The following is a 23,807-nucleotide window of genomic DNA, read 5'->3' on the forward strand; positions in this document are numbered from 1 at the left end:
AACACCCAGGTTTCATCCTCCATCACACTGAAGATGCAATTATGCATGATATCCAAATGCTTGTAAGTTCTTGTTATCGTTTTAAGACCCGCAGTTCAACTTGTTGTTTCAGTAAGTAGCCAGTCACGCTTTTGAGATAGTGTAAAATAGTGACAGTGTCATAGATGTATGAGCGATGTTCTGCTAGTCTAGTTTAAACCTCATTACATGTTTTATTATCAGCAAAAATCCAGAAATTGATAATATTATCTAAATGACAGTAGTGATACAATGGTGTTGAAGAAGGTGTTTGTAAACACAGAGATGTCTCTAAGCCATAGAAAGCCCTGGGGGTCTGGGTCTTCATTCATTAAACTTCTGAACAGAAATGTGCATAAGCTGTGCATTTCTTCACAAAATGAGAAATCTATCATCATCATCCTTGTGTATTTATTAATTAAAAAAATTTCCAACCTTACACACACATCTGCGAGTGTATATGCAGAGAACCTAGAGGTACAAACGGGGAATTGTGTACGACTTGCCGTCCTTTTGGTCGGATTTGGGCCATCAGTCCCATGTGTGTTTGCTCTGTTTACATTGCAACATAGTTTATACTGTTCTCGTAATGATGCTGTGCAACAGGCCAGAAAGCCACTTCTTGCACTTCTGGGGAGGTGTGAAGATTCAAGAGAGACGACTTTAAAGAAGCAGAAGTGTGTCTTTGGGGACGAAAGCTCAAAAATGTGATTCAGTAGGAGGCGCAAAATTGTTGTCGGTAAAGCGCCACCAACAAAAAATAACACAAACCTATTTAACATAGATCTGTCCATCGCATTACTCTCTCTGCGCCATGCACCTAATGCATGTGAGTCAGGCTTATCTTGTACTGTAGATACATAATAAATATCAGATGTTTACTTTTAACATAGAATCTTTTGTATACATGCAGAATTTGTGACTTAGTTCATATCAAAGTGATCACCATTATAATAAATTTGTCAATACTAAGTCTAGTAGTTTACCACTTAGATGTATGTCACTTGGCTCTCCCGAAACCAGACGCAGATGCAGCCTCCAGGCAGAGCTGTTTTACAACCATGTCTAGAAATGTGCCGTCTATGAGAGAGAGAGCTGACATAGATATAATTTGACATAGACTGTGCTGTGAGCCGGATCAATTTAATGTGACTAAAGATGACATTCCAGACAAGCAGCAACGCATCCAGCTTGTGGTGGGAAACCACTGGCACGGCTGTAAAGTCACCGTTGAGTATACTATCCGGTGCAGGAGAGACCTGTTCGGACAGAGAAAGATGGTTAGATAAAACAGTCAGTCAGGCAGGAACAGCGATAACACACACACGCACGCACGCGCACACACACACACACACACACACACACACACACACACACACACACACACACACACACACAGAGGCAGACAGACAGAGCGTGGAGAAGGGAGTGTGTGATGGTGGATTAGTCAGCATGTGAATCAGGTGGTGGTTCTCATGCCTTCAGGCGGCAGGACATCACTGACCGTGCCAAATACAACAGACTGGAGGACACAAAGGCAGGCCTATCCGACGCTACGAGGTGTGTGTTGTTCAGAGTGACGGTCAGCCAACACAGCTTCCCCTGGCTCATGTGCCTGTGTTTGTTTTTGATGAAATTGTCCCCACTCAAACCATCAACATTAATAATGCGTTTGCGCTCTCTCTCTCTCTCTCTCTTTCCATGTTCACTGTGTTATTATCTCTATTTCTCTATGTCTCTATCTCATCTTTATCTGTGTCATTTGTGTATGTCAGTTCAATTAATTTCTCTCAGATTAAAGAGCCATGTGCTCTGTAATCTGCACAGTAGCGATATGGAAAGTCAGTGGTTATTGTTCATTGAAGTCTTTTTTTTTTATCATGATAATAATTCTTGCCCATGAAGGAGCTTTTTGGCCCTTTTTGTCAACACCCTGCACAGTCCTGCATTTTGTTTTAATGCACAGTTAGTTGTGCTCCACGTGTAACATACCGATACTGTTCCGTTTCACATTCCCCACCATGACTCCATGAATGTTTTGACGAGTTGAGACAAATCTTGAGAGTTTTAAAACATTTTATTTTGTCTTTGCCTGCCCCCCATTATAAATCTCTTTAAAATCTTCTCAAACGCTGTGTCGAAAAGGGTAACCTATTATTAAGGCATTCCAAGAATTTCCTTCACCTCATGGATGGGGACTTTTCTTTATCCAGCCCTCCCATTCCTCTCACTGAGCCTATGTCTCTCTTTTCCAGTGGGAAGTGATGTCACAGCCACAGAATTCCAACAATGACAGAGCATTTTCTTTTTCTGACTGTAGAAAGACTTGCAGGAAGAGCGAAGGGACTCTGCCACCTCTCATTTCCTGTTCTGCAGGAAGTACATTCCTATGCTGCTGGCAGTCAGACAGACAGCAGTAGGATTCGGGGGTTGGTAGTGGGGGGGAGGCACAGTTCCCAACAGCCAGCTCGTGTCCAGGAATCTCCACAGGGTGCCAGAAAGAGCCTGAAACATTTACAACTGTAGGACTCCAATTCTTGTCAGCGCGTGCGTGTGTTTACTTTTGTCTAAACGTCTGGCCCACACTGACACTTCCATTCACTCACTGCTGAGGTGTTTTGCAATCAAAGCCCTTTCTGTGCCCAGAAGATCCACACAGATAAATCATCAGAATGGTCTTCTGGTGGAGGACAGAGGATAGCTTTGTAATTTTTTTTAACCCAGACCTTATTAAAATGTTAGGTCCCATCATTTATAACTGTTCATAGCACAGCCTCGCTGAACGCTTTACTATCGAAAAAAAACCAAAGGTTTTCAGCCTTAAAATGAAAAGTAAAAGCAGTCCCATCTCATGGCTTGACTTATTTTACTTATGTTACTTATGTATGTTACACTATGTGTCATCGTGTCAATGCCTGTCTTTATGCGTCTCTGTGTTATTGTGCATGTCCTCAGGTGAAATGACTCAATGTGTGTATATGTGTGTTCTGTAGGATAAGGGGCGAGGCAGAGGGACGGCAAAGCACCCAGCTCTGGATCAATGTGACGCACAGAACCTCGAAGCCGTAGCCTTCTGTAGAGATGTCGCCACGTAAGACTCTTGACTCCCGTCTGTACATTAAGAACAAATGTCCCTGCCTTTGCCCATGAAGAGCCATAACAGCCTCAAATGCTGTTACGTTAGAAAAGCTGTGTACCTCTGCTGTTTCTGATGCTGATTGATTGATTGAATTGATCTTTGAACATTTGAAGTTAGTACATTTTCTTTCCACATGACAAATTACATTTGGGCCCTTTATGCATAACTGGATTGCTCATTTCTCGCATCAAATTTGTTCACAAACAGATTTTGGTGGACTGATAAGGTGAAATCAGTGAAAGTTTACAGAGTAAATACTACGAAACCCGCAGCCATGCTCAAATGCCGTTGGCTCACAGAACCCGGAACTTGTGCTCAAACCCCATCAGCTCACAGAACTAGGGCCCTCAGGAGGGGGGCTCCACCCACTTAAACAGCCCGTTTTCAGACAGGGTGGCTTGGACGTATGTTAGAATGCATAATTTGAGCCATAATTCGAGTGGTATTTTCAGCAAAAAAAAAAATTAAATATGTTGTGGGGACCTCAGAGACCACGCATATTTACTTGGTGAAAAGGAGCATTATAGGTCCTGTAAAGATTTCCTGCGATTTGATGAAAATACCATAGACCTCCCCTGCAACATCTTATGTTAAATAGAAAATACTGTGTAATTATTAGAATTGTAGTTTTCGGCAAGAATACTTGTATATGCATCTGTAGAAACAAGCATACCAACATTTATTTAATTATATGTTGTATGAAAAACTGAGAAGTTCTGAGTTTGGGCGGAGCAAAGATGGAAAAACACTAATGGAATCCATCTCCATTACAATCATACCGTCAACGCCCTTCTTACTGCCCCAAAACTTCCTCCTCCCTTTCCTTTGCCTGACAGACTGACTGCCTGGCTATCTGCCTACTTGGCTGGCTGCCTCGGTGACTGGCTGGCTACCTCACTGGCGCTTTTCTCACTGCCTGTTTGCCCAACCGGTTGACTGACTGCCTGCCATGACATCTTCCTATCTGTTGCTCATCAGGCATGATTTATATTGAAAAGGAACTGTGGGTCTCATGAAGACATAGATGGCGCACCGTGGGCAATAGGCCAGCTTCAGAACTACCTTGTAGTCTGCCAGCTGTGCAAGCCGAACAATATAAAGGCGTTAACAAGCCAGGCAGGAGTGACGGACTACTGTGGGTGAGGACTTTGTTCTCTTCAAGCACCACTTGGAAATGGCTACTTTTGGTTTGAATATGCACCTCTATTGTTTGTTCTATGCTTTCCTGACACGTCTCTCTCTCTCTCTCTCTCTCTCTCTCTCTCTCCTCTCTCTCTCTCTCTCTCTCTCTCTCTCTCTCTCTCTCTCTCTCTCTCTCTCTCTCTCTCTCTCTCTCTCTCTCTCTCTCTCTCTCTCTCTCTCTCTCTCTCTCTCTCTCTCTCTCTCTCTCTTATATTTATCATCTCCCTCGCTGACTTTCCCATCTCAGTTACGTATGCAAACATTCGTTTGGTTGTTTGACATGATCTCATTGGTCAAAAACGTGTCCTCCCGTAATGACTTGCTATCAGTGCATCCTTATTACTGGGAACTTTGATGCTGTGGGATGCAGTGGGTGCACTGAGATTTGCATGTGGAGACAGTCCAGAGTACCTTGATGCTGTTATCAGTATAGGTGCATAAGAAACCCTTTTTTCCGTCTAAATGTTGTTGTTTTTGTTTTTTGTTTTTTGTTTTTTTTCTTCCCCTCCCCTGCCCCCTCAGCCTGCGTTCCCAGTTCCCCCACAGCGACGTGCCCACCAATCCCGGCTACGTCCTCAGCCCTGTCATCGCCCAGCGGGACGGCGGAGGGGACAGCGGATGCTCAGTCAAGGTGTCCATTGAGATCTCTGACTCCCAGCAGCCCGTCACCTTCACCTGCGACGGTAAGGGCACTCAAACTGTCTGCCGCTAGAACTGTAGGGGAGGCGCAGTCACTTGCGGGATTACAAGAAATCTCATAGTGGGAATGTAGATTTATTGCGTTTTGAAAAACTTAAGATGGTCCTTTTTTCAGAGCGACAAGTGACTATTTATTTTGTGAGTAAATGTTGATACTGGACTTTTATTTTCAATCACCATTTTTTTTTTTTTTTTTTAACCTCAAGGTCTGAGGGTTCCCTTTTTAAAATTGAATGTCTGCTATTCCAAGATAGTTTCTGGACTTCCCAGATAGGGTTAAAGACATTTTAATTAAATGATACCATTTGAACTCCTGCCGAATCCATTTATTTTTTGACAACACAAGAGGCTTGGCCGGAATAAACTCTCCTCTTAATGCTGAAGATGACAGGCAATGGTTGAAATCCAGTAGTAGGAAAGCTTCACTTTGCTGATTAATACACAAATCTCCAGCCTTCCCCCTTTTAAGAGCTGTCAGCTCTCTCACACACACAAACACGAAAGAAAACTCTCCCCCCCCCCCCCCCCCCCCCCTGTCGTGGGAAGTACACCATGTTCTTTCAAGGAACAAACACAAATAAAGGTTGTTCTTTTTTTGGGGGGGGGGGGTTCTGGTGTGTGTGTGTGTGTGTGTGTGTGTGTGTGTGTGTGTGTGTGTGTGTGTGTGTGTGTGTGTGTGTGTGTGTGTGTGTGTGTGTGTGTGTGTGTGTGTGTGTGTGTGTGTGTGTGTGTCATTGAGTGACCTCTTACTTGTAACGCCACCCAGAGCACTGCCCCCTCCAATGTCTGACGGTCTGACCTGAGATGACGCCGCCTCGCTGCACTAGAGACCTTTCTCTTGGCGCTGAAGCCAAGCTCTAGGAAGCTGGCAGCAAACCAAAAGCCTTTGTGTCTGAAGTTTACTCCCAACTGTGTGATAAATGTCACTTTCTGTCTGTCTGGCAGTTCAGTCTGGACTGCTGGACCATGTCTGTGTTGGTGTTCTCACCTTGTTTCTGGTGGTCTGAGGATTGCCTGTTTTTTTTTATTTTTATTTTTTTTGGGTGTAGGGATTCACTAATGCAATAACCTAAAAAAAGCCTACGCTTATTGGATTTCCGGAAAAAAAAACGGAATGCCAAGAGCCATATCAACCATGTTTACGATAGGACTGAAAAGCGACTTTGTTACATTTTGATTTGGTACGTATTTGCATAAGGAGCATTTTAGTTGTGTGATGGAAAATGGATTCCATGTGTTTTATGGAGCCATGTAATTAGCACAAAGTTATAGTTATCAGGGCTCGACAGCCACGGTTGCCCAGTTGCCCTCGGCAACCAGATTGAGTCAATTGGCAAACGTTTTGTGGCCTCAGGTAGCCCCATTTGCCAACCACTTTCAGAGAGCTGCAGCATCTACAACAGCAAACCGCAAAATGAGAGAGAGAGAGAGAGAGAGAGAGAGAGAGAGAGAGAGAGAGAGAGAGAGAGAGAGAGAGAGAGAGAGAGAGAGAGAGAGAGAGAGAGAGAGAGAGAGAGAGCGAGAGCGAGAGCTGTGCCTCTCCTCTGCTGTTTGTGCGGTTGTGTCTCCTTCAGGTCTGTCCGTCACCTCAAATGGGTTTGCTGGGTGTTAATCATTGGCAAGAAACGATGCTTCCTCTTTCATGCCTCAACACTGTTTGTTATTGCTGCAGTTTTGACACGCTCTAAGGGAACTGTGTAGCACAGATTATGCACAGCGCTGACCGTTGATTGGATCGGAGCCCCAGATCAGTCTCTCAATGGACGGTGTTCGGAGTTGAATTGCTAGCCAGTAGCTGTCATGCTAAATTTGGTCGCAGTTGTGTTGAACAGTTGTGTTAGCTGCTAATGTGATATGCTTTGTATCTGTTAGAGATGTGCAGGAGGTTGTTTAGTCAAATAGATGTTTGTAACATTATATAATTCACGATAAGTAAATGTGAAGAATAACCTTTATCTTACCTCAAAACCTTCTTTGAAATAGCCATAATCGCCATTTCAGATGTATTGTGTCTATTCATTAAGAAGTAGTAGTTAGTAATATGAATACAATAATCAAATGCAAAGTTTACGCAGTTTTTTATGTTCGCGTTAATTTATCAATTAACTGTTTTGAGGTTTTAAATATTCTTTCTTACAGACCAAGAAGGTTTGTTAAATTTGTTTTGTTTTTAATTGAACAGACTTTTTAACAGACATTTCTTCATTCAGACATTCTCACTAGTTCATTATTGGAAAAAAATGGTGTGCGTGTGTGTTGTTTTCATTCAACCGTGTGTCTCGGTTGCCTGCCCAGTGTGACAGTATGCTACCTCCAAAATAACATTCCCGAACCATGTGTGAAACGGTAAGGCGTTCGTTCTTCTGATCTGGTTCCTTCAGAACTGCCTGGGAATTCCCAAACCTCCCGCAGAAATGCGACATTTTCCACAGTTTGGTTATAAAACAGTCCACCCCATGTATAGCTTTTATATTATTAGTGGTATCGTATCGTCGTGATAGACACTATGTGGTCTAAATCAATGATGAAGAGAAGGTATAAGCTATAATGATATGACATCTGTACCATTTTCTGGAGTGTATTTCTCCCTTTATCTACTTTTAAACTGGAGCTCAATGAATGAGAAGAATCGCGATTCTTGAATATGATATTTTGACTGCATTACTGTTCATCTGCATTTCTCATTCATATACTGTACCATGATGTATATGGATATGAAATTCAAGTTTCAAGAGGTTTCCATGTGATTATCATATTTTTCCCCTGTCTGTATCATACTGGAATCACGGAGGTTATGGATCAAGGATCTGGAGCTTTTTTTCCCAAGTGTTTCACTTTGTGTAAGTTGAAACGTATCAGGTGGTTTGCTGAAATGTGCATCTGAAGGCCTCGACCTACTGGAACCAGTGGTCCCCTGAAGGGTGGAAGCCTGTTATTGCTTGAGCCAGTGTGTGCGTGCGTACGTGCGTGCGTGCGTGCATGCCTGCGATGGTTGTGTATGTAGACTTGTGCTTGTCTGCATTTCTCTTGGATTGTTTCCACTACCATGTGTTTGTTTTTCTACCTTAGATCATGCATCTGTATTTGCGTTTGTGTCTTGATTCCAGATAAATAAGCCATGTGCGTTCTCAGTCATACATGGAAATGTGTTTAACTTTAAAAATCTGCATCTGTGTGTGTCTATCAGGGTAGGTGTATCTGCGTAGGGTTGTTTATGTAGGTGTGGGTGTGTATGTGTATGTCTGCGTCCAAGGGCTTGTCTATAAGTAGCTTTGTACTTTTTTGTTTGTGTGTGTATATGGTCAGGATAGACGTGCACGCGCGCATGTGCACATGAGTAAGAAGTAGCCAAACAGCAGAGTAAATCTTGCCCATCTTGAGTTACTTCCCCTCGCTGGAAACCTCAGATGATGAAACGTACACAAGCACCTCAAATCCCGCTCTGCAGTACTGTTAAAACAACCCCCCAACCCCCCAACAAAGCATTCCTTTGATTCAGGGCCAGGTTCAAACTTTATGAAAAATCCCACCAGGCACAACATGGATCAACCGGGAGAAAGATAGCGTATGTCCATGGTCAGCCTAGAGCGTTCCACAGTCCTGCTCACTCACTAGAAGTCACTTTTCATGAGACCTCTAAAGGATGCGTTGGTCTTGCCTTTCCTGGGGCTGGGAAACGATTATTTACTGCAAAAATTACTTACATAGGCTGTTGTTAAAGGAAAACTGGTATTTTCTTTTGTTTACCTAAACCTCCTATTTGGTCATTGGGAGTCCACCCCAGTGATCAGAGTCTTTAAAGTTGATCCATTAATGGGAGAATCACTGCCACGCATCGAGCTGCAATATGTAGTGCAATGAGGAAATTGCAAATATATTCTTCGGCTAAAAAAAGGCTTAAAAAAATATAGGTGTTCTTTGAGTAATTCATTTACTGGTTATACACACACACACACACACACACACACACACACACACACAAAAGCGTATCCGTTATCTGGCAATTGCCGGTTTTTGAGCGGGAAAATCTGTTGAAGTCCGACATATTTAAATCTCTCCGGTCATAATGTCTGGTGAACATTCCCTCCAAGCACAATTTGAATTAGTGCTGGGTGGATCATTTCGATAAAAAAAGTCAGCAGATCTGTTCATTTCCACGCTTGGCAAGTTGCAACGGGAAGCCAATCAGTTTGGACGATCTAAAGCTGTTCTGAAAGCTTCACCTCTGACCAATCACGTTTGTCGATATAGAGCAAAGCCCCGCCCCCTCCTTTGTGGACAGGTTGCGCTTGTAAACATGGAGCTGAGACAGAGCCACAGCATCAACAACTCAGAGGAGAAACAGAAAGATGACGTATTGTTGACAACAGGGACACATACATCCATAGTTTGGCGTATTTTTGGGGATATTTGAGTTCTGACCCAAAGCGGACGGTAAATATTCATTGTGTAAAATATGTCGACAGGACGTCCTGACGAAGACGGACAACACCACAAACTTTATCTATTTAGACCTACTTTCCATATTTATTTTGTTTTTGATTTGATCAAAATTTTATTGAAGTGAAATGTTAATTATAGCGGCTGCACTTGTTTCTTATTGTTCACGCACGGAAATTATTTGATTTCAGGTAGTAATATTCATTTTTTATTTTTATTTTTAAAATGGCGTTTACTGGCGGGACTTATTTTTTTTTATATTCAACAAAAAAATATTATACATCTACATGCCTTGATGATGTCGTAGGAAATGCTAATTGTTTCAATTCATGCTGTCTTTTTTTATAATTCCTATTTTGTGTATGCCCTTTGGGCTTTTCCCCTATACAAAGTTATTTATGGTATTTTGTTTATCCTCCGTTCCGTTTGTTTATTTATCTTTATTTTGGTGAGGATTAGTTTATTTAGAGGAACCTGGATGACATTAAGCCCCTTGGACTTTTGGAAGTTTAAAATTTTTAATCTTGCGTTAAGTGGAGCAGGTAACACTGTCATCTTGTTCTCATTACCCCCTCTCTCGGTTTTACTGCTCTCTCTCTCTCTGTCTAACTCATGCCCCCTCAGTCTTTTTTCCTGTATTCCCTCTTTCTTTCTTTTGATTTTTGACTCTTTCTTTGTTATCTGTGGCCTTCTTCTGTTCCTTTCTTCAATCTTTTTTTTTACCTCTTTCTGACTGTCTCCCACCCATCAATGCAGCTATTTACATTCGTCTCTCGTTGATAAAGTCTCCTCTCTCCATCCCTCGCAGTGAGTTCTCCCGTGGAACTGTTGGTGGGTCAGACTCTGTGCTGGGTCCATGATGATCTGGACCAGGTGGATTTCTCCAGCTACCTGCTCAAAGTCTGTGGCCAGGAGGAGGTCCTGCAGAAGTCAGTCCATACATACACACACATACACACTCCACCACTCAAGAATGAACTCACAATGAATTACCTCTGCCACACGCCCTGCTCGTAGCGACTTGGGTCCGTTTGGACATTGGAACGCCACAGCAGGTGGGACGATTACAAATAGACTACACAGGGACCCTACTGTGAAACAGAAGGAAAAGATGAAAACAGAAAATGTTTTGGGCATTTTAGACATAAGTCAGTTCATCCAGACTTAAGTGTCAAGAATAACTTAAAGATAGCATTACAGATACACACACAAAATGAGAACTGACAAGTATGGATATTGATAAATGGTCCACAAAGATCCCCTCGAAAATGGGACGAATGTCAACTGGTCATGACTGAGAATTACTGCATCGTCGTTTGTTTAAAGCCACAATCAGTAGCATTACCGTTAACAACACTTTAACAGTTTTTATTTGGTTAAATATCCCTAAAGTGACCACATGCATGCTGACTCACGGCCATGAATGAACCCGTTGGCCCTCCCTCTGCCTCCCCGTGGCTTCTGCACTAGTTGGGGGGAGCACAGCACACTGAAGAAGAGGAAGAAAAGGAAGATGTAAAATAACACAGAAGTGGCTGCCAACATTCCTCCGGCCGGACTTTTTCTCTAATTGTCTTAGCAAAAAGTAACCCCCGAGGGGTGAGCGGGTGGGGAGTCTGGTTAATAAAGAGCAGGCCATAAGGAGAGACCGAGGGAGAGAGTGAGTGTGTAAGGAGATAGACGGTTTTGGAAACCGATGTCTTTTGTCACTTCTGTCGCTATTTCTCCTTTCCTCCCCCCCGCGCGCACACACACACACACACACACACACACACACACACACACACACACACACACACACACACACACACCCGGACACCACCACACTGCGACGTGCACACTCACATCTAATCTGGAATACATGGGAACGGATCCTCCCCTGGGAGGACCGTAATGACCCAGTCCACCCAAATATTATTCTACTTACCAATCTCCTAATTGCCATTTTAGTCCAGTTAAATTGGTAGCTCCTCAGAATGTGAACGGAGGTCTTATAAAAAAGCTCTTTAGACACTTTATTTTATAAATGTATAAAGCACTTTTAGACCAGCCATCTCATTTGCCTGTGAGTTGACCAACTCCCTGGAGTTAGTAACCTATATTTGTTTAATGTTTTAATGAAATAAACAAAATCAGAACACATTCTGAAGTCCTAATAATCACAGTCAATTAATATTTTAGTAACTGTAATAGTCTAATGTCTCCTTTGTCGGCCTGCTGCACAGTAAACACAGTCTGGGAAGCCATGAGTACGTCCAGAACTGCAGGAAGTGGGAGAGCGAGATCCGATTACAGTTGATCTCTCACTCTACCATGAGACGGGACCTGGCGCGCACAGTAAGTCTCACTCGTTCATCCGTACCTGCGCATTCATCAGTTCTATTATATGTCTGTCCGTCTATCCATCTATCCTCTTTGATCCATGCCAAAATACATACTCTACATACGTAAACATTTATGCCATCTATCTGTGCTGCTGTACATTGTTAATACGCATTCATTCTCAGGCAGAAGACGACAGTGCTCCCATCGACTTGGAGAAGCACTTGGCCCAGTTGGAGAGGCCCTTCAAGGAGAATGTCACCAGGTGAGGGCTCTGTCAAAGTCGCTGCAAGGGAGCCGGTGGGCTCATGGCATGAGCATTTATAGTTGCACGTCGCCGTGTAGGGTTAGCGAATGCCGTGATGATATTCTTCTGAAAGACAGGGGGCGCTGTGCGCCAAACCCGCTGGGGGAAACTGAAACAACTGCTGTAAACAATTCAAAGAAGTCCTGAGGGTGGATCCGAATAACAAGAGAAGAGCTGTTCAATTAAAACGGAAGGTTTTAAATGTATCTACATTTATTGTAGTCAATGCAGGATTTTTTATATTTTGTCGTGAGTGCAAATTGTTGGTGTTAACATTACGTAGAAGTCCCAAAGTATTAAAATAGTCCAAATGTTTGGACAGAGACGGCGCTATCACCCTCTGTGAATTCAACGCCATCTGGTTATTTTTGTGGTCTTGCATGGATGGATCGTCCAGATTATACCTGCAGAACTCTTCACGCAACCTTCCTTCGGAATGCTGCCATCTTTAATTACCTGAAGTGCGCGTGCGGTGTTCTAAAAATTGGGAGGTGCACACCCTCGCGAAAAATCTGCGTGCGGCGCAGTCGTGAGTGCCGCAATGACGTAATTTATGACGTGCCTTCTAATTGACACTACGGCTGTGGCCACTAAACCAGGCTGGGTATAGGCTGGAGATATTCCAAGATTTAGGAAAATTAATTTTTATGACGTTTTTGGTCGTAAACATTTTCCTGTTTCAGTCTTTAGGTCATCAGACTGCGGGCTGAGTGACTGAGTAGACTGTTGTTCTGCCCCGTCGATACAAGTTACATTTACAACAGACCACATCCAATTTAAGCTGTTTAGGTTTAACTCGACTTAAAACCATTTTGAATATTTTCAGTTTAACTTTCGTCATGCCTTACACCCCCCTCTCTCTCTCTCTCTCTTCTCCTCTCTCGCTCTTTGTCTCTCCTTCCTTTCAGACGAGGCCTCTCTGACTACCTGGAAGGTTATCACAATCACGTCAACATCTGCCTACAGAATGAGGTACTCTCACTTCCAGGTCTTGAAAATCATTAAAAAAATGCATAAAACAAACACTTGTGGTGAGGGAATGTAAATTGGTCTGTTTCATTCAACATTTTTCTTTGAACAAGGATACGAGTAGATGCTTGTTAGCAAAGGTAAACAGTAAGTGATACTCTCAGAATTGTAGAATATCATTAGATTTTCATTTGATTTTTCCTTGGAAGTGGGGCCAGTTGTGCTAAGACACTGCATGAAATAAACACTAAAACTTCCTGTACAAGTGATGCGGTAGGACCTCTGAAAAATATGTATGTGTGTCGTGTCAAAAAGCTCACACACCACCGCTAGTGGGGCAGGAGGTTCCTGGAAAGCAGGCTTTCTAGAAATGGCACATCTGTTTCAAACCAAAGCTGGTTGTTGTTAAGCTGAACACAGACAGGGCCAAAAACAAGCTCTACAAAAGTGTGTACTTACCCTGCCCTCTCCCTTTCCAACACACACACACACACACACACACACACACACACACACACACTTTCATTTCATTCTGTCATTCGACCTCCCCATCCGCAGCATTGGTACCTAGCAAATGGCAAGTTTTAAGTTCAGTAGAAAAGAAAGATTTTACATTTTCCAACCTACACATACTAAACATTGACTGGGACACGTGCTCACCTTTTTACAAAAACAGCATTTCTTATTCAAAACCATATGAAAGCACACACAAGCGTGCACGCACGCACACAGACAGACAAGCACTGCCAGAGAGCCCACTCAGGCTGTTCTGTGTGTTCAGGCTACCCAATATAAAACTGTGGACAGAGTGGTGCAGACGGTGAAGAATCTCTGTGCTGCTCTGGACGAGGTGGAGACCCAGGCCATCACAGAGGCCATCAAGAGGCTCCGACGTTCCATCAACCTGCCGAGGACATGGTCGCCTGAGGTGTGTCTCTTTTTTTAAAGATGTTATGAACAAAGTAGAATATCATAACGTAGCATGAAAACACACTGTGCTCTATGGAAGAGCTATGTTCCCAACAATTAATCAGCCGATATCTGTCGTCCCCCAATTTGTTGATAATGTCTCCTTTCCATCATGATGACAAAAGCCATAACTCCTACTAATGTTCTGGGCTTTGATTTTAAGATGTTGACTTCCACATCCACTAGGTTATGGAGGAGTTTAGATGTTTGTTATGCTTTAAACCTGAAGAACATATTGCTTTTGGACTTGTCTATTGGTTTAAACAGAAAATTGACGCAATTCAGCTCTAACACAGCTTTAATTCTACTCGTTTGTACATGTTACTCCTTGGATTCCTGACGAGTACTTTGTTTGATTACGATTTATTTATTTATTTATTTTTAGATTGTGTCCACGTCCCCTGGTGGTTCATCCAACGGTGAGTATCTCACACAGCTGCACACAAACGACAGGGACTGTGAGGTTTTTTTTATCGTACAATTCCCTGACCAATTCCCTGACCCCCCTCCCGACCACTTGCCCTGACAGGTCATGCCACTCCAGTGGAAGAGAGCTTAGCGCTGCTGACGGGGGCCGTCTACGACCTCGCCAGGCTCTACCTGCGCTCCTTCTGCTCGGCCTCCTCGTCCTTCAGCACGCAGCCCTCACCTCCGGCCGCCGACGGGGAGGCTGCGGAGGGACGGGGTAGCAGGGAGGCCTCCGGCACCACGGACCACCTGCAGTTCACCCTCTTTGCCATGCACGGCATCCCCACCTCCTGGGTCAGCAGGTAAACATGAGCCAGCGGGTTGGATGGAAGTAAGTGGCTCCGGGACTGGGAGGTTGCCAGTTCAAAGCCCGACCCTTTTCAGCAGATTAAGGCATAGTAAAAGCAACTCTCAACCAAGCATCGTATTACTCTATAAAAATATTTATAATATTTCAACAATGTTTTTTCAACTCCAATGGCTGATGTTTATATGTCTATATGAATCTCATGATCCTATTCAATTACCCTCTGACGTGCAATGCAAAAATATTTCTCAGAATTCAGTGTAATTCAGAGGATCAGAGCGTCATTCGGTTGCATAACTTCCAAGCAAAGTATTAATATTGGAATTTTCAAATCCAATAGTATCTGAGCGTGTGTTTTTATTTTTTTTACAACGCAACCCTAACACTCAATACGAATTACTGCAATCCACTCCGTTTCAGTACGGCACAGCATATAAAGACACTTTGAGGTTCTCCATGTGAACAGACCTTCTTCTATTACACGTTGACATTAACCTGATACATGAGTTCAATATTTTGGTGCAAAGTGGGTGCAACAAATATTCTTAGCTCCTGGGAGTGATAAATAAAAAGCAATAAAAGCCCAACAATTATTATTTAATTATTTTCCTTGTTGTCCAACATCATGTTAGCGGTTCTTGTGTAGCCTCCCACATCTTGTTTTTTCCATGCGGGTGTCCAGTTCCACCCTGGCTTTATCTCCAGCGCGTGCCTGGATCTGAGCTGAGCCAAAGTTTCCACTCGCAGCACCGTCATGCATCAGCAACCCGACACAGCAGGCCTATGGATAGCTCTTCCACAGTGCAAGATGCTTCTGCAGGTGTCTGGAAATGTAGAAATAATTCAACAAAAGAACAAAAAGAAAGAGAGTGTGTGTGTGTGTGTGTGTGTGTGTGTGTGTGTGTGTGTGTGTGTGTGTGTGTGTGTGTGTGTGTGTGTGTGTGTGTGTGTGTGTGTGTGTGTGTGGATATAGAAAGATAGAGACGTAGTTGTTAATGATGGCTGTCAGTGGGCATGCCTGTCCTAAAATGTCCCCCAGTGCCATCCGTAGTCTTTTTTTCTTTTTTTTGCACATCCAGAGAGGCCTTCCCAAAGTGAGGGGAGAGATCGTCACTCCCACATGGCCTCACACGGCAGCTATTTTAAACCAGCCACGATTCACTATGACAGGCACGCCGAAGATGCTTCCAAAAATATTATAATCACAATAGCGGGTCTAGAAGGGCATGGCAAATTTTTCTAAGCCCCCGTAACCATTTACAAAGACTATAATTTAACAGTGAGGCTTCACTCGGCTGCCCCTGTCGAGGTCTGGCTGTTTGGCATTGCTGCAGATAGTGTTTGCATGCCATCTGCAGCCTGGCCAGAAGCCACCAAGTGATTCAACATATTGAGGCAGCGAGCCTCGTGCCAACACGCAGATGGCACGCAGAAATGGAGACGCTCCGCAGTCAGGGAAATGTGTCACTGACGTGTGTGTGTGTGTGTGTGTGTGTGTGTGTGTGTGTGTGTGTGTGTGTGCGTGTGCGTGCGTGCGTGCGTGCGTGCGTGCGCGGGGGATATTGTATCAAAAATGTTGTTATAATGTCTCGTATTCTTTGCTTGCATTTTGTGTATTTCCCAGACTGACCAATATACTGTACTTCATGATGTATGGCTGTCTGTTTTTAATAGCATTTAGAGCTGAAAGTCAATACTAAGCTGTCAGTACAACTCTGTTCAAATCTAGGCAAATTATAATAAAAACTAAGCCCAACTTTAATAAAGGTAGAGGATGAACTATACATTAGTTGTAGAAGTGGTACATAATATGGACAAAATTACGAATGATACGACGGAAGAAAAAAAAGAAAACTTGATTAACATCTCAATAACCACACAGTTTCCCATCAACGGCCTTAAAATCGTCCCATGTTCGCTGCTCAGTTGCTGACAGACAGATTTGGGTGTAATTCAGTGGATGTAAAGTGTATTCCTTCTTTCTTGAATAACACAGATGTGATGTGCAGTAGTATGGGGGGGGGGGGAAACGCCCTGATGCTTCTTGTGGTACTTCGTGTTTCAGTTTTGAGAAGTACTACCTGATGTGCGCCCTCACCCACAACGGGAAGAACCTGTTCAAGCCGATCCAGTCCAAGAAAGTGGGAACCTACAAGAACTTCTTCTACCACATCAAGTGGGACGAGCTGTGGGTGACCTCTCCTCTCCTCCTCACCTCACCTCCTTTCCTTCTCCTCTGCCCCACAACGGTTTCTCATTTTCTGTGCTTACTTTCCTTTTTCTTAACACCTCCCTCCTTTTCTTCCGCCTCCTTCCTTTTCTGCTCTCTATCTCTGTCAATTTTACCTCTACGGTCTCGATCCTCTCCTGTCTTTTTTGTTCTTGTATTGTCTTTCCTCTCATCTCCAGTCGTATCCTCTCATAACAATAGACTATTAGTATATATGTATGTAGTTCAGTCCCGATCACAACATTCCCGTGACCAATTGTCCTGCAAATAATTGCTATTGTTTTTTCTTCATTTTATGAAAATAAAACTTTTAATAATACTAATAAACTATTGCAGTACAGTCATTTATTTGTATTAAAGATGCCGGTAAAGGAACATTTCTAATATTGGATTAAAATTCGGATGTCATTTTACAAAAAGATCGCGATTTTGCAAGAGATCGCAATCCTCAAATAACTGGGATCGGGCGATTATGAAATATACTGTATGTTGGGATACATTTCATGGATTAAGCACACACACACACACACACACACACACACACACGCACACACACTAAAACATTCCTGCTCCGTCAAACTGCTATTACGACACAGCCCTGTCTGATACACAGTACATGTGCTTTTGTTCCTCCACATTTGTAACGCTGACGTTTTCCTCCTCTTTAGAATTAACTTCCCCATCGCAGTGGCTCTGCTGCCTCTGGAGTCCGTCCTCAGCCTGTCTCTGTTTGGGCTCCTCAACCAGAATGCCGGCAGCTCCCCGGACTCCAACAAGCAGAGGAAAGGTCCCGAGCTGCTGGGGAAAGTCTCCATGCCTCTCTTCGACTTCCAGCGGTGAGAGGACCAGAGCAGCGTGGCAGCTAGGGAGAGAGATGGAAAATATTTATCAGGGCTGGTGGCGATGCAGACAAAATCACATATCACAATACCTTGATATCGATAATTTGACATTTTGTGGATGACTATTGGTGCTTTCCTAAGGTATTTACACCAAGAAATATTTCAGAAAAAGCATATGCAGCTCAGAAAATTGCATTATTTTATTGTAATGCAGACTTAAATACAACATTTAAGTATAATACAATAACCAAAATCCCAAATGGTATCTAGCGGTATTCTGTTTATTTTTGATTTTTTTTCAAGTGTCGTTTCACAAGCTACAGGATTATAAATGATAAATACACACACAGTGACGATTATACCAGGGCACCTTTTGACCTAAATGGTCGCAATCCTTTCTGTTTCAGTGACACAAGCAGAGCCGATTGTTGTTCTGCATTATTTCTGCCTCTTTCTGTTCAATTTAAAAATATCTTGTAAAAGTTATCAATGTTCTGTATTTCTATCCTTGTGCTGATTTAGCTTCTCCTTTGAATACATTGTTTTTTGTGCAGTATTATAAAACTGAAATACTTAATGCAAGTGTGTGTGTGTGTGTGTGTGTGTGTGTGTGTGTGTGTGTGTGTGTGTGTGTGTGTGTGTGTGTGTGTGTGTGTGTGTGTGTGTGTGTGTGTGTGTGTGTGTGTGTGTGTGTTCTGCAGAGTGCTAGCCCGAGGGACCAGGCTGCTGTGTCTCTGGCTATCTCCTCAGGGTGCTGCTGCTGCTGGCTCAGCTGGGGGCCGCAGGAGGCCCCCAGCTGAGAGGCTCATCCTGCAGGTTAGTGGTAGTGATGGATTTTATAAAAAAAATAAATAAGGTTTGTTATAGTTACCAGTGCATGTGTTTTTTTTTTTTAAACAAATGATTCAGCTAAATTAAACTCATGTTGGTATGTGTCCATTCCTGTGCCCGTGCATCTAGGTGGACTTTCCCAGCCCGGCAGCCGACGTCCTGTATGTGGGGCCTCCTGCGGCCTCCAGCCCAGAGCCCCAGACTCTGGAGGAGCTGGACCCCGACCTCCGACGCAAACTTGAGAAAATCTGCAGCCGAGCCTCGACTTTTGGGTAAAGGAGGTTTTCTTTGTGGATGGGGCGGTGGGTAATTGAGCAGGGTTTTCTGTAGGTTTTAAATTGATTACAGTTACAGCCAAATCAAACTAGTTTCCATGTGTAAGTCAGGTATAATGACTCGAGGCGGACCGATCACATGATAGTCGTAATCGGATTAGTATCCGTAAAATTACCCCATAAGCCGTGATCCGATTGGTCGGAATCGGAAAATCTGGAAGTTGTCAAAAGAAAACCTGGAGAGAACGCGAATAATAATAGGAAGGCATGTGTCTATGTGTAATGTCATGCTATTAGCAGCTGGTGAATGTAATGGTACAGTAACAGGCTAGCGCTTGCTAGCTAATGCTAACAATTAGCTAGTAGCGTCAATGCTGCAACTTAAATCCCCCCATCTTAAGAACTTCACCATGAGATACTCTCGTTTAGCAGAGCAGTGACTCTCCATCATTGTAGTGTCCGTGCACCAAGCTTTGTTTACATAAATGCACAGTCCCCCACTAGGCTTGGCCAGATTTACGATAAAAGTTCGAAGTTCCTGTTCCGAGTGAACAGACTTGAAACAAATGGGCGGATAACTGCTAGTTTGCAGAATCTGGAGCGACGCTGAGCCCGGCGTTGCACACACGCCGCCATCTTCCGCCAAGCTTAGCGGAGGGACGATGGTGGGGAGGGACCGTATGTGCAGCTGTCCTTTCGCGTGAGCGGGATCAGATCACGCGCCGTATTTGTCATGGACGTACAGCAGATATAACCAATGAGACCATATGATAAGAAAATCTGACCTCTCCGATCCGGAGGTTCCCTCTAAATGATGGAATGTCGATCGTAATCAGACAAAACACGCTTGATTACCTTAGAGGATAGTCGTTTCAGCCGATCAATCGGCCCCACCCTACAAATGACCGTGAACCGGGAGGCTAAGTAGTGTGGCTAAGTAGATATTTGGAATTGTTTGCTCATTTAGCACTACTTGCACATAGAACTAACCCGTTGATTTAGTGCATTTGTGCATTTTGAGGGAAAACAATACCCATTCAAGGCAGTTAAATCATCACCCAAGTCTGTGCTGATACAAACCCTGTCAGCACGACGACGCACGTTTCCTTTTTCCCCCCGTGTGCTTTCGTTGCGTTCATACCTTCCCACACTATTTTGGGGGCGTTGCTGACAACTGTCTCCTCAGTGTTGCCCTTCGACCGAAGCGTGGCTGTTTTTCCAGCTTTTTACAGCTCTCATCTCCCTTCTTAGTAGGACTATGATACCAATATAAGTCCTTTAGTTTCGGTTTTGTTTTAGTGAGACAAGATTTACGGTTTGGACACGCCTGCCGTGTGGAGAATTATTAGATTAGCCGTAAATCTCATACCAAAACAAATCCTGAAACGACAATGTTTTTTATAACCTAAACCTTTTTTTTTTTTTTTAGATCCTTGGGAGTCAACCGGCGCGATTGGCTGGATAGGCTTTAGGGGGCGTGTCTGTGATGTCAACGTGCAACACTATTAAAACAACTTCATATGAACTTAAACTTGGTACACAAAACTCTGGTACACTAAGCTCTCTATACTGCAACTTGTTTTCTGTGTGTGTGTGTGCGCGCGTTTGTGAATTACTCCAATGAGTTCCCCCTGTGTTTATGCTCTAATCCAAGCTAAATGTCCTCTTATGGCCACTGCCAGCCAAATCTCTGCTTCCCCGCCAGCCTCCATCAGTCTCAACCAGCTCTACAACACAGGCAGCGTTCTGACTGCGCCCATTCTCTCAGCCGACCACTCTGACAGGCTGCTTCTAATGTGTCCTGTGTCCTCTCTCTCTCTCTCTCTCTTTCGCTCTCTCTCTCTCTCTCTCTCTTTTCTCCTTTTCTGCTTGATATTTTTCCGGAGACCTGGTGGCATTGGTTCAACTATAAAACGGCCCATTGAAGTGCCGCGGCATGACTTGCTCAAGGAAACTCCAACAGGACAGAGCCTTGTAGTCATGGAACTCGATCGGGCTTAATTATAATGCGGTGGTGTAACGCACACCGGCCCCCTAAGAGCAGAGGTGGAACTTCAAGGCTCAGAAAAAATCCTCCCCAGGTTTTTTTTTTTTTTTTTTTTTTGGGGAGTAGTGCTCCTGAACTGCTTCACAAGATGGATGGTTGGTTAACCAGTGGAAGTGCGAGTAAGAGAGCGGTTCAGTTTGCAACGGCAAGGTGTCACAAGCCGGAGCTCACGGCCTTTAATTCACTAGATCTCCGAACCCGAAGACGTCTCCCCCGCCTCACTCTTGTCTTTTGTTCCTTTTCGCCGTGTGTCAGCCTGAAGCGAACCGAGTACCAGCTGCTCTGGGACCAGCGGCTGTACTGTCGACGGGACCATCCCAGCAGTCTGCCAAAGGTTCTGGCCAGCGCTCCCAGCTGGGACTGGGCCAGCATGGCCCACATCCACTCCCTCCTGCATCACTGGCCCCCACTGGCCCCCGTCACTGCCCTCGAGCTGCTCGACACCAAGTATGTTTGCCTGCACGTTTTTTGATTAGTCGAAGCTTTGACTTGGAGAAACTGAAAAGTGCGTATGTCAACACTATCAAAGTCTCAATAAGGACAAGTAATATCACCGTCACAGAGTTGGATATGCCTTTTTTTTTATATGAGAAACTGAGAGTTGGGGGTTCGTAAGCGGGAACGGTGGGCAGGGTCCAAACTTGGATTTCGGGATGAGTCGAAGGCCACGAAGAGCGCAGATGGCGAGCAAAAAAATGCAGATGATGAAATGGAATGTATTTGCATTCAGATCAAAATCTAGGAAAAAGTCCAGTGTATCCCTAAATTAAATTAGCTGCCATTTGTTGCGCTTTATGTCTCAGATATTTCAACAAATACGTTTTGTTTGTTCAATTCTAATGTGTACGCGTAGGTTTGCGGACACGGAGGTGAGGGGCGTGGCCGTCACCTGGATTGAGGAGAGCACCGACGATGAACTGGCCGACTATCTACCGCAGTTAGTGCAGGTGCTCAGCGCATGCTCTTCCTTTTTCCCCGTCTCTTCCATGTGTCTTTCACTCCTTTTGTCATGACGTTCTCAGTCGCTCTCGAGGTGGGGCTCTGTCTTATTATTTATTTTTTATTTTTTGCTTTAATATCTCTTATTTAAAAATGCAATGCGGATCCCAGATTGTTTCTCATATCCCAAATATGTATTATTACTAGTGATTATTTTTTTTTTACAAGAACCTCATTTCAGCTACTATAAAGTTATAATTTTTTTTATAATAATATATATTTTTTTTAGTTATGAATGTTAATACCACACACAATTTCAACCCACAGTAAAAAAAAAAAAAAATCCTTTCTTCTTAATTTATAGTTTGTGTGTGCTATTGGCAAAACAGTTCAAACACAAATCTGACATCAGACGGCAACAGAAAGAATGCCAAACAGTTGAAAACTCTCACTTTGTCTCTCCTTGTTTCCGTCTCTCCTTCCCCCTCAGGCCCTGAAGTTTGAGTGTCACCTGAAGAATGCCCTCGTCATGTTCTTGCTGTCCAGAGCTCAAGGGAACATAAACATTGCGCACTATCTCTATTGGTGAGCGCACACTGTTGTCTTTAAAATAAGAAAACACATTATTTATCGCCGGAGGGAAGTTCAGACATTGCGGCAGCAAAGAACAGTGCAGTCGAGACAGACACTAATTAAAATGAGTTAAGAAATAAAACATCTGTTCACATCTATCGACAGAAGTTAACATGAGGTAGCACTATTCTAATGAAATGTGTAGTGGCAGCTAGTCTACTGTAAGTAGCAGCATTTTGTTAGAATAAATCCAGCTATTTTACCACAATATTAGTACTCTTTGACTCAGTGAGATAAATGGTTGGGTGCCGGCTACCTTGTGTAGCTAAATGGGTTAAAAGTGGCTCCCCCTTATAATGTGTGTTTCTTAATAAAAAAATAATAATAATTCTGAACTCAGTAAACACATAGCTGGGTGTGTCTCCCACTTGGGCACCTATCATAATAAAACTGTATTTACTGGTTGTTGCTGCAGTTAAAGTTCAACCTATGAGAGCATCTCGCCTTGCGCTGTTTCTGAACTGTACCCGCTATGTTTCCTGCAGGTTGCTAAGGGACGCGGTCCAGGACCCGGCCTTGGGCCAGCGCTACGAGCAGGTCCTGGGGGCCCTGCTGTGCCTGTGTGGGGCCGGCCTCAGGGCCGAGCTCGAAAAACAGACCAACCTGGTAACCCTGCTAGGGGCGGTGGCAGAGAGAGTCAGACAGGCTGGAGGTTCCACAAGACAGGTGTGTGTGTGTGTGTGTGTGTGTGTGTGTGTGTGTGTGTGTGTGTGTGCGCGCGCGCGTGCGTGCGTGGCTTCTGTTTACACATTGAAGCACGTCTTGGTAATTCTTTCAGCGGGAAAACGCTGGATGGAGAGAGAATCTTGGCAGGTGTGGTATGACACAACGCAGAATGCACTGTCGTCATTATGTGTGTACAGGTGGCGCTGCAGGAGGGCTTGGAGAGCGTCCAGAACTTCTTCCAGAGGAACAGCTGTCGTCTTCCCCTCAGCCCCAGTCTGGTGGCCAAGGAGCTCAACATCAAGGTAGAACACACATACACACACACACACACACACACACACACACACACACACACACACACACACACACCCTGAGAAATGATAAAACTAATTTGACAGTAGTTTGGAGCTGGTACAAAAAATTGAGAATGGGGAGTAAAACCACATGTAAAATCATATAATATAATAATGTATAATGTTCTAAAACATAATATAATATATAATATAGCGCAACACAATGTAGTA

The 23,807-nt window shown here is 43.8% G+C and overlaps 1 protein-coding gene across 1 annotated transcript in view; it reads left to right on the forward strand.

Annotated features, from left to right (window-relative positions):
- pik3c2a (phosphatidylinositol-4-phosphate 3-kinase, catalytic subunit type 2 alpha) overlaps nucleotides 1–23,807 on the forward strand; it is a 44,550-nt gene that overhangs the window by 11,262 nt on the left and 9,481 nt on the right. Inside the window, exons 3-20 of the mRNA XM_080001686.1 lie at nucleotides 3,012–3,109; nucleotides 4,862–5,022; nucleotides 10,287–10,407; nucleotides 11,704–11,815; nucleotides 11,986–12,065; nucleotides 13,016–13,079; nucleotides 13,858–14,004; nucleotides 14,431–14,464; nucleotides 14,575–14,815; nucleotides 16,886–17,008; nucleotides 17,719–17,886; nucleotides 18,594–18,708; nucleotides 18,853–18,995; nucleotides 21,301–21,492; nucleotides 21,899–21,992; nucleotides 22,475–22,569; nucleotides 23,103–23,283; nucleotides 23,481–23,585. Coding sequence (XP_079857812.1) covers nucleotides 3,012–3,109; nucleotides 4,862–5,022; nucleotides 10,287–10,407; nucleotides 11,704–11,815; nucleotides 11,986–12,065; nucleotides 13,016–13,079; nucleotides 13,858–14,004; nucleotides 14,431–14,464; nucleotides 14,575–14,815; nucleotides 16,886–17,008; nucleotides 17,719–17,886; nucleotides 18,594–18,708; nucleotides 18,853–18,995; nucleotides 21,301–21,492; nucleotides 21,899–21,992; nucleotides 22,475–22,569; nucleotides 23,103–23,283; nucleotides 23,481–23,585 — 2,274 coding nt within the window. The remainder of the gene's footprint in view (nucleotides 1–3,011; nucleotides 3,110–4,861; nucleotides 5,023–10,286; nucleotides 10,408–11,703; nucleotides 11,816–11,985; nucleotides 12,066–13,015; nucleotides 13,080–13,857; nucleotides 14,005–14,430; nucleotides 14,465–14,574; nucleotides 14,816–16,885; nucleotides 17,009–17,718; nucleotides 17,887–18,593; nucleotides 18,709–18,852; nucleotides 18,996–21,300; nucleotides 21,493–21,898; nucleotides 21,993–22,474; nucleotides 22,570–23,102; nucleotides 23,284–23,480; nucleotides 23,586–23,807) is intronic.

Source organism: Zeus faber (assembly GCF_960531495.2).
Source record: "Zeus faber genome assembly, chromosome: 6".
NCBI classification, from domain to species: domain Eukaryota; kingdom Metazoa; phylum Chordata; class Actinopteri; order Zeiformes; family Zeidae; genus Zeus; species Zeus faber.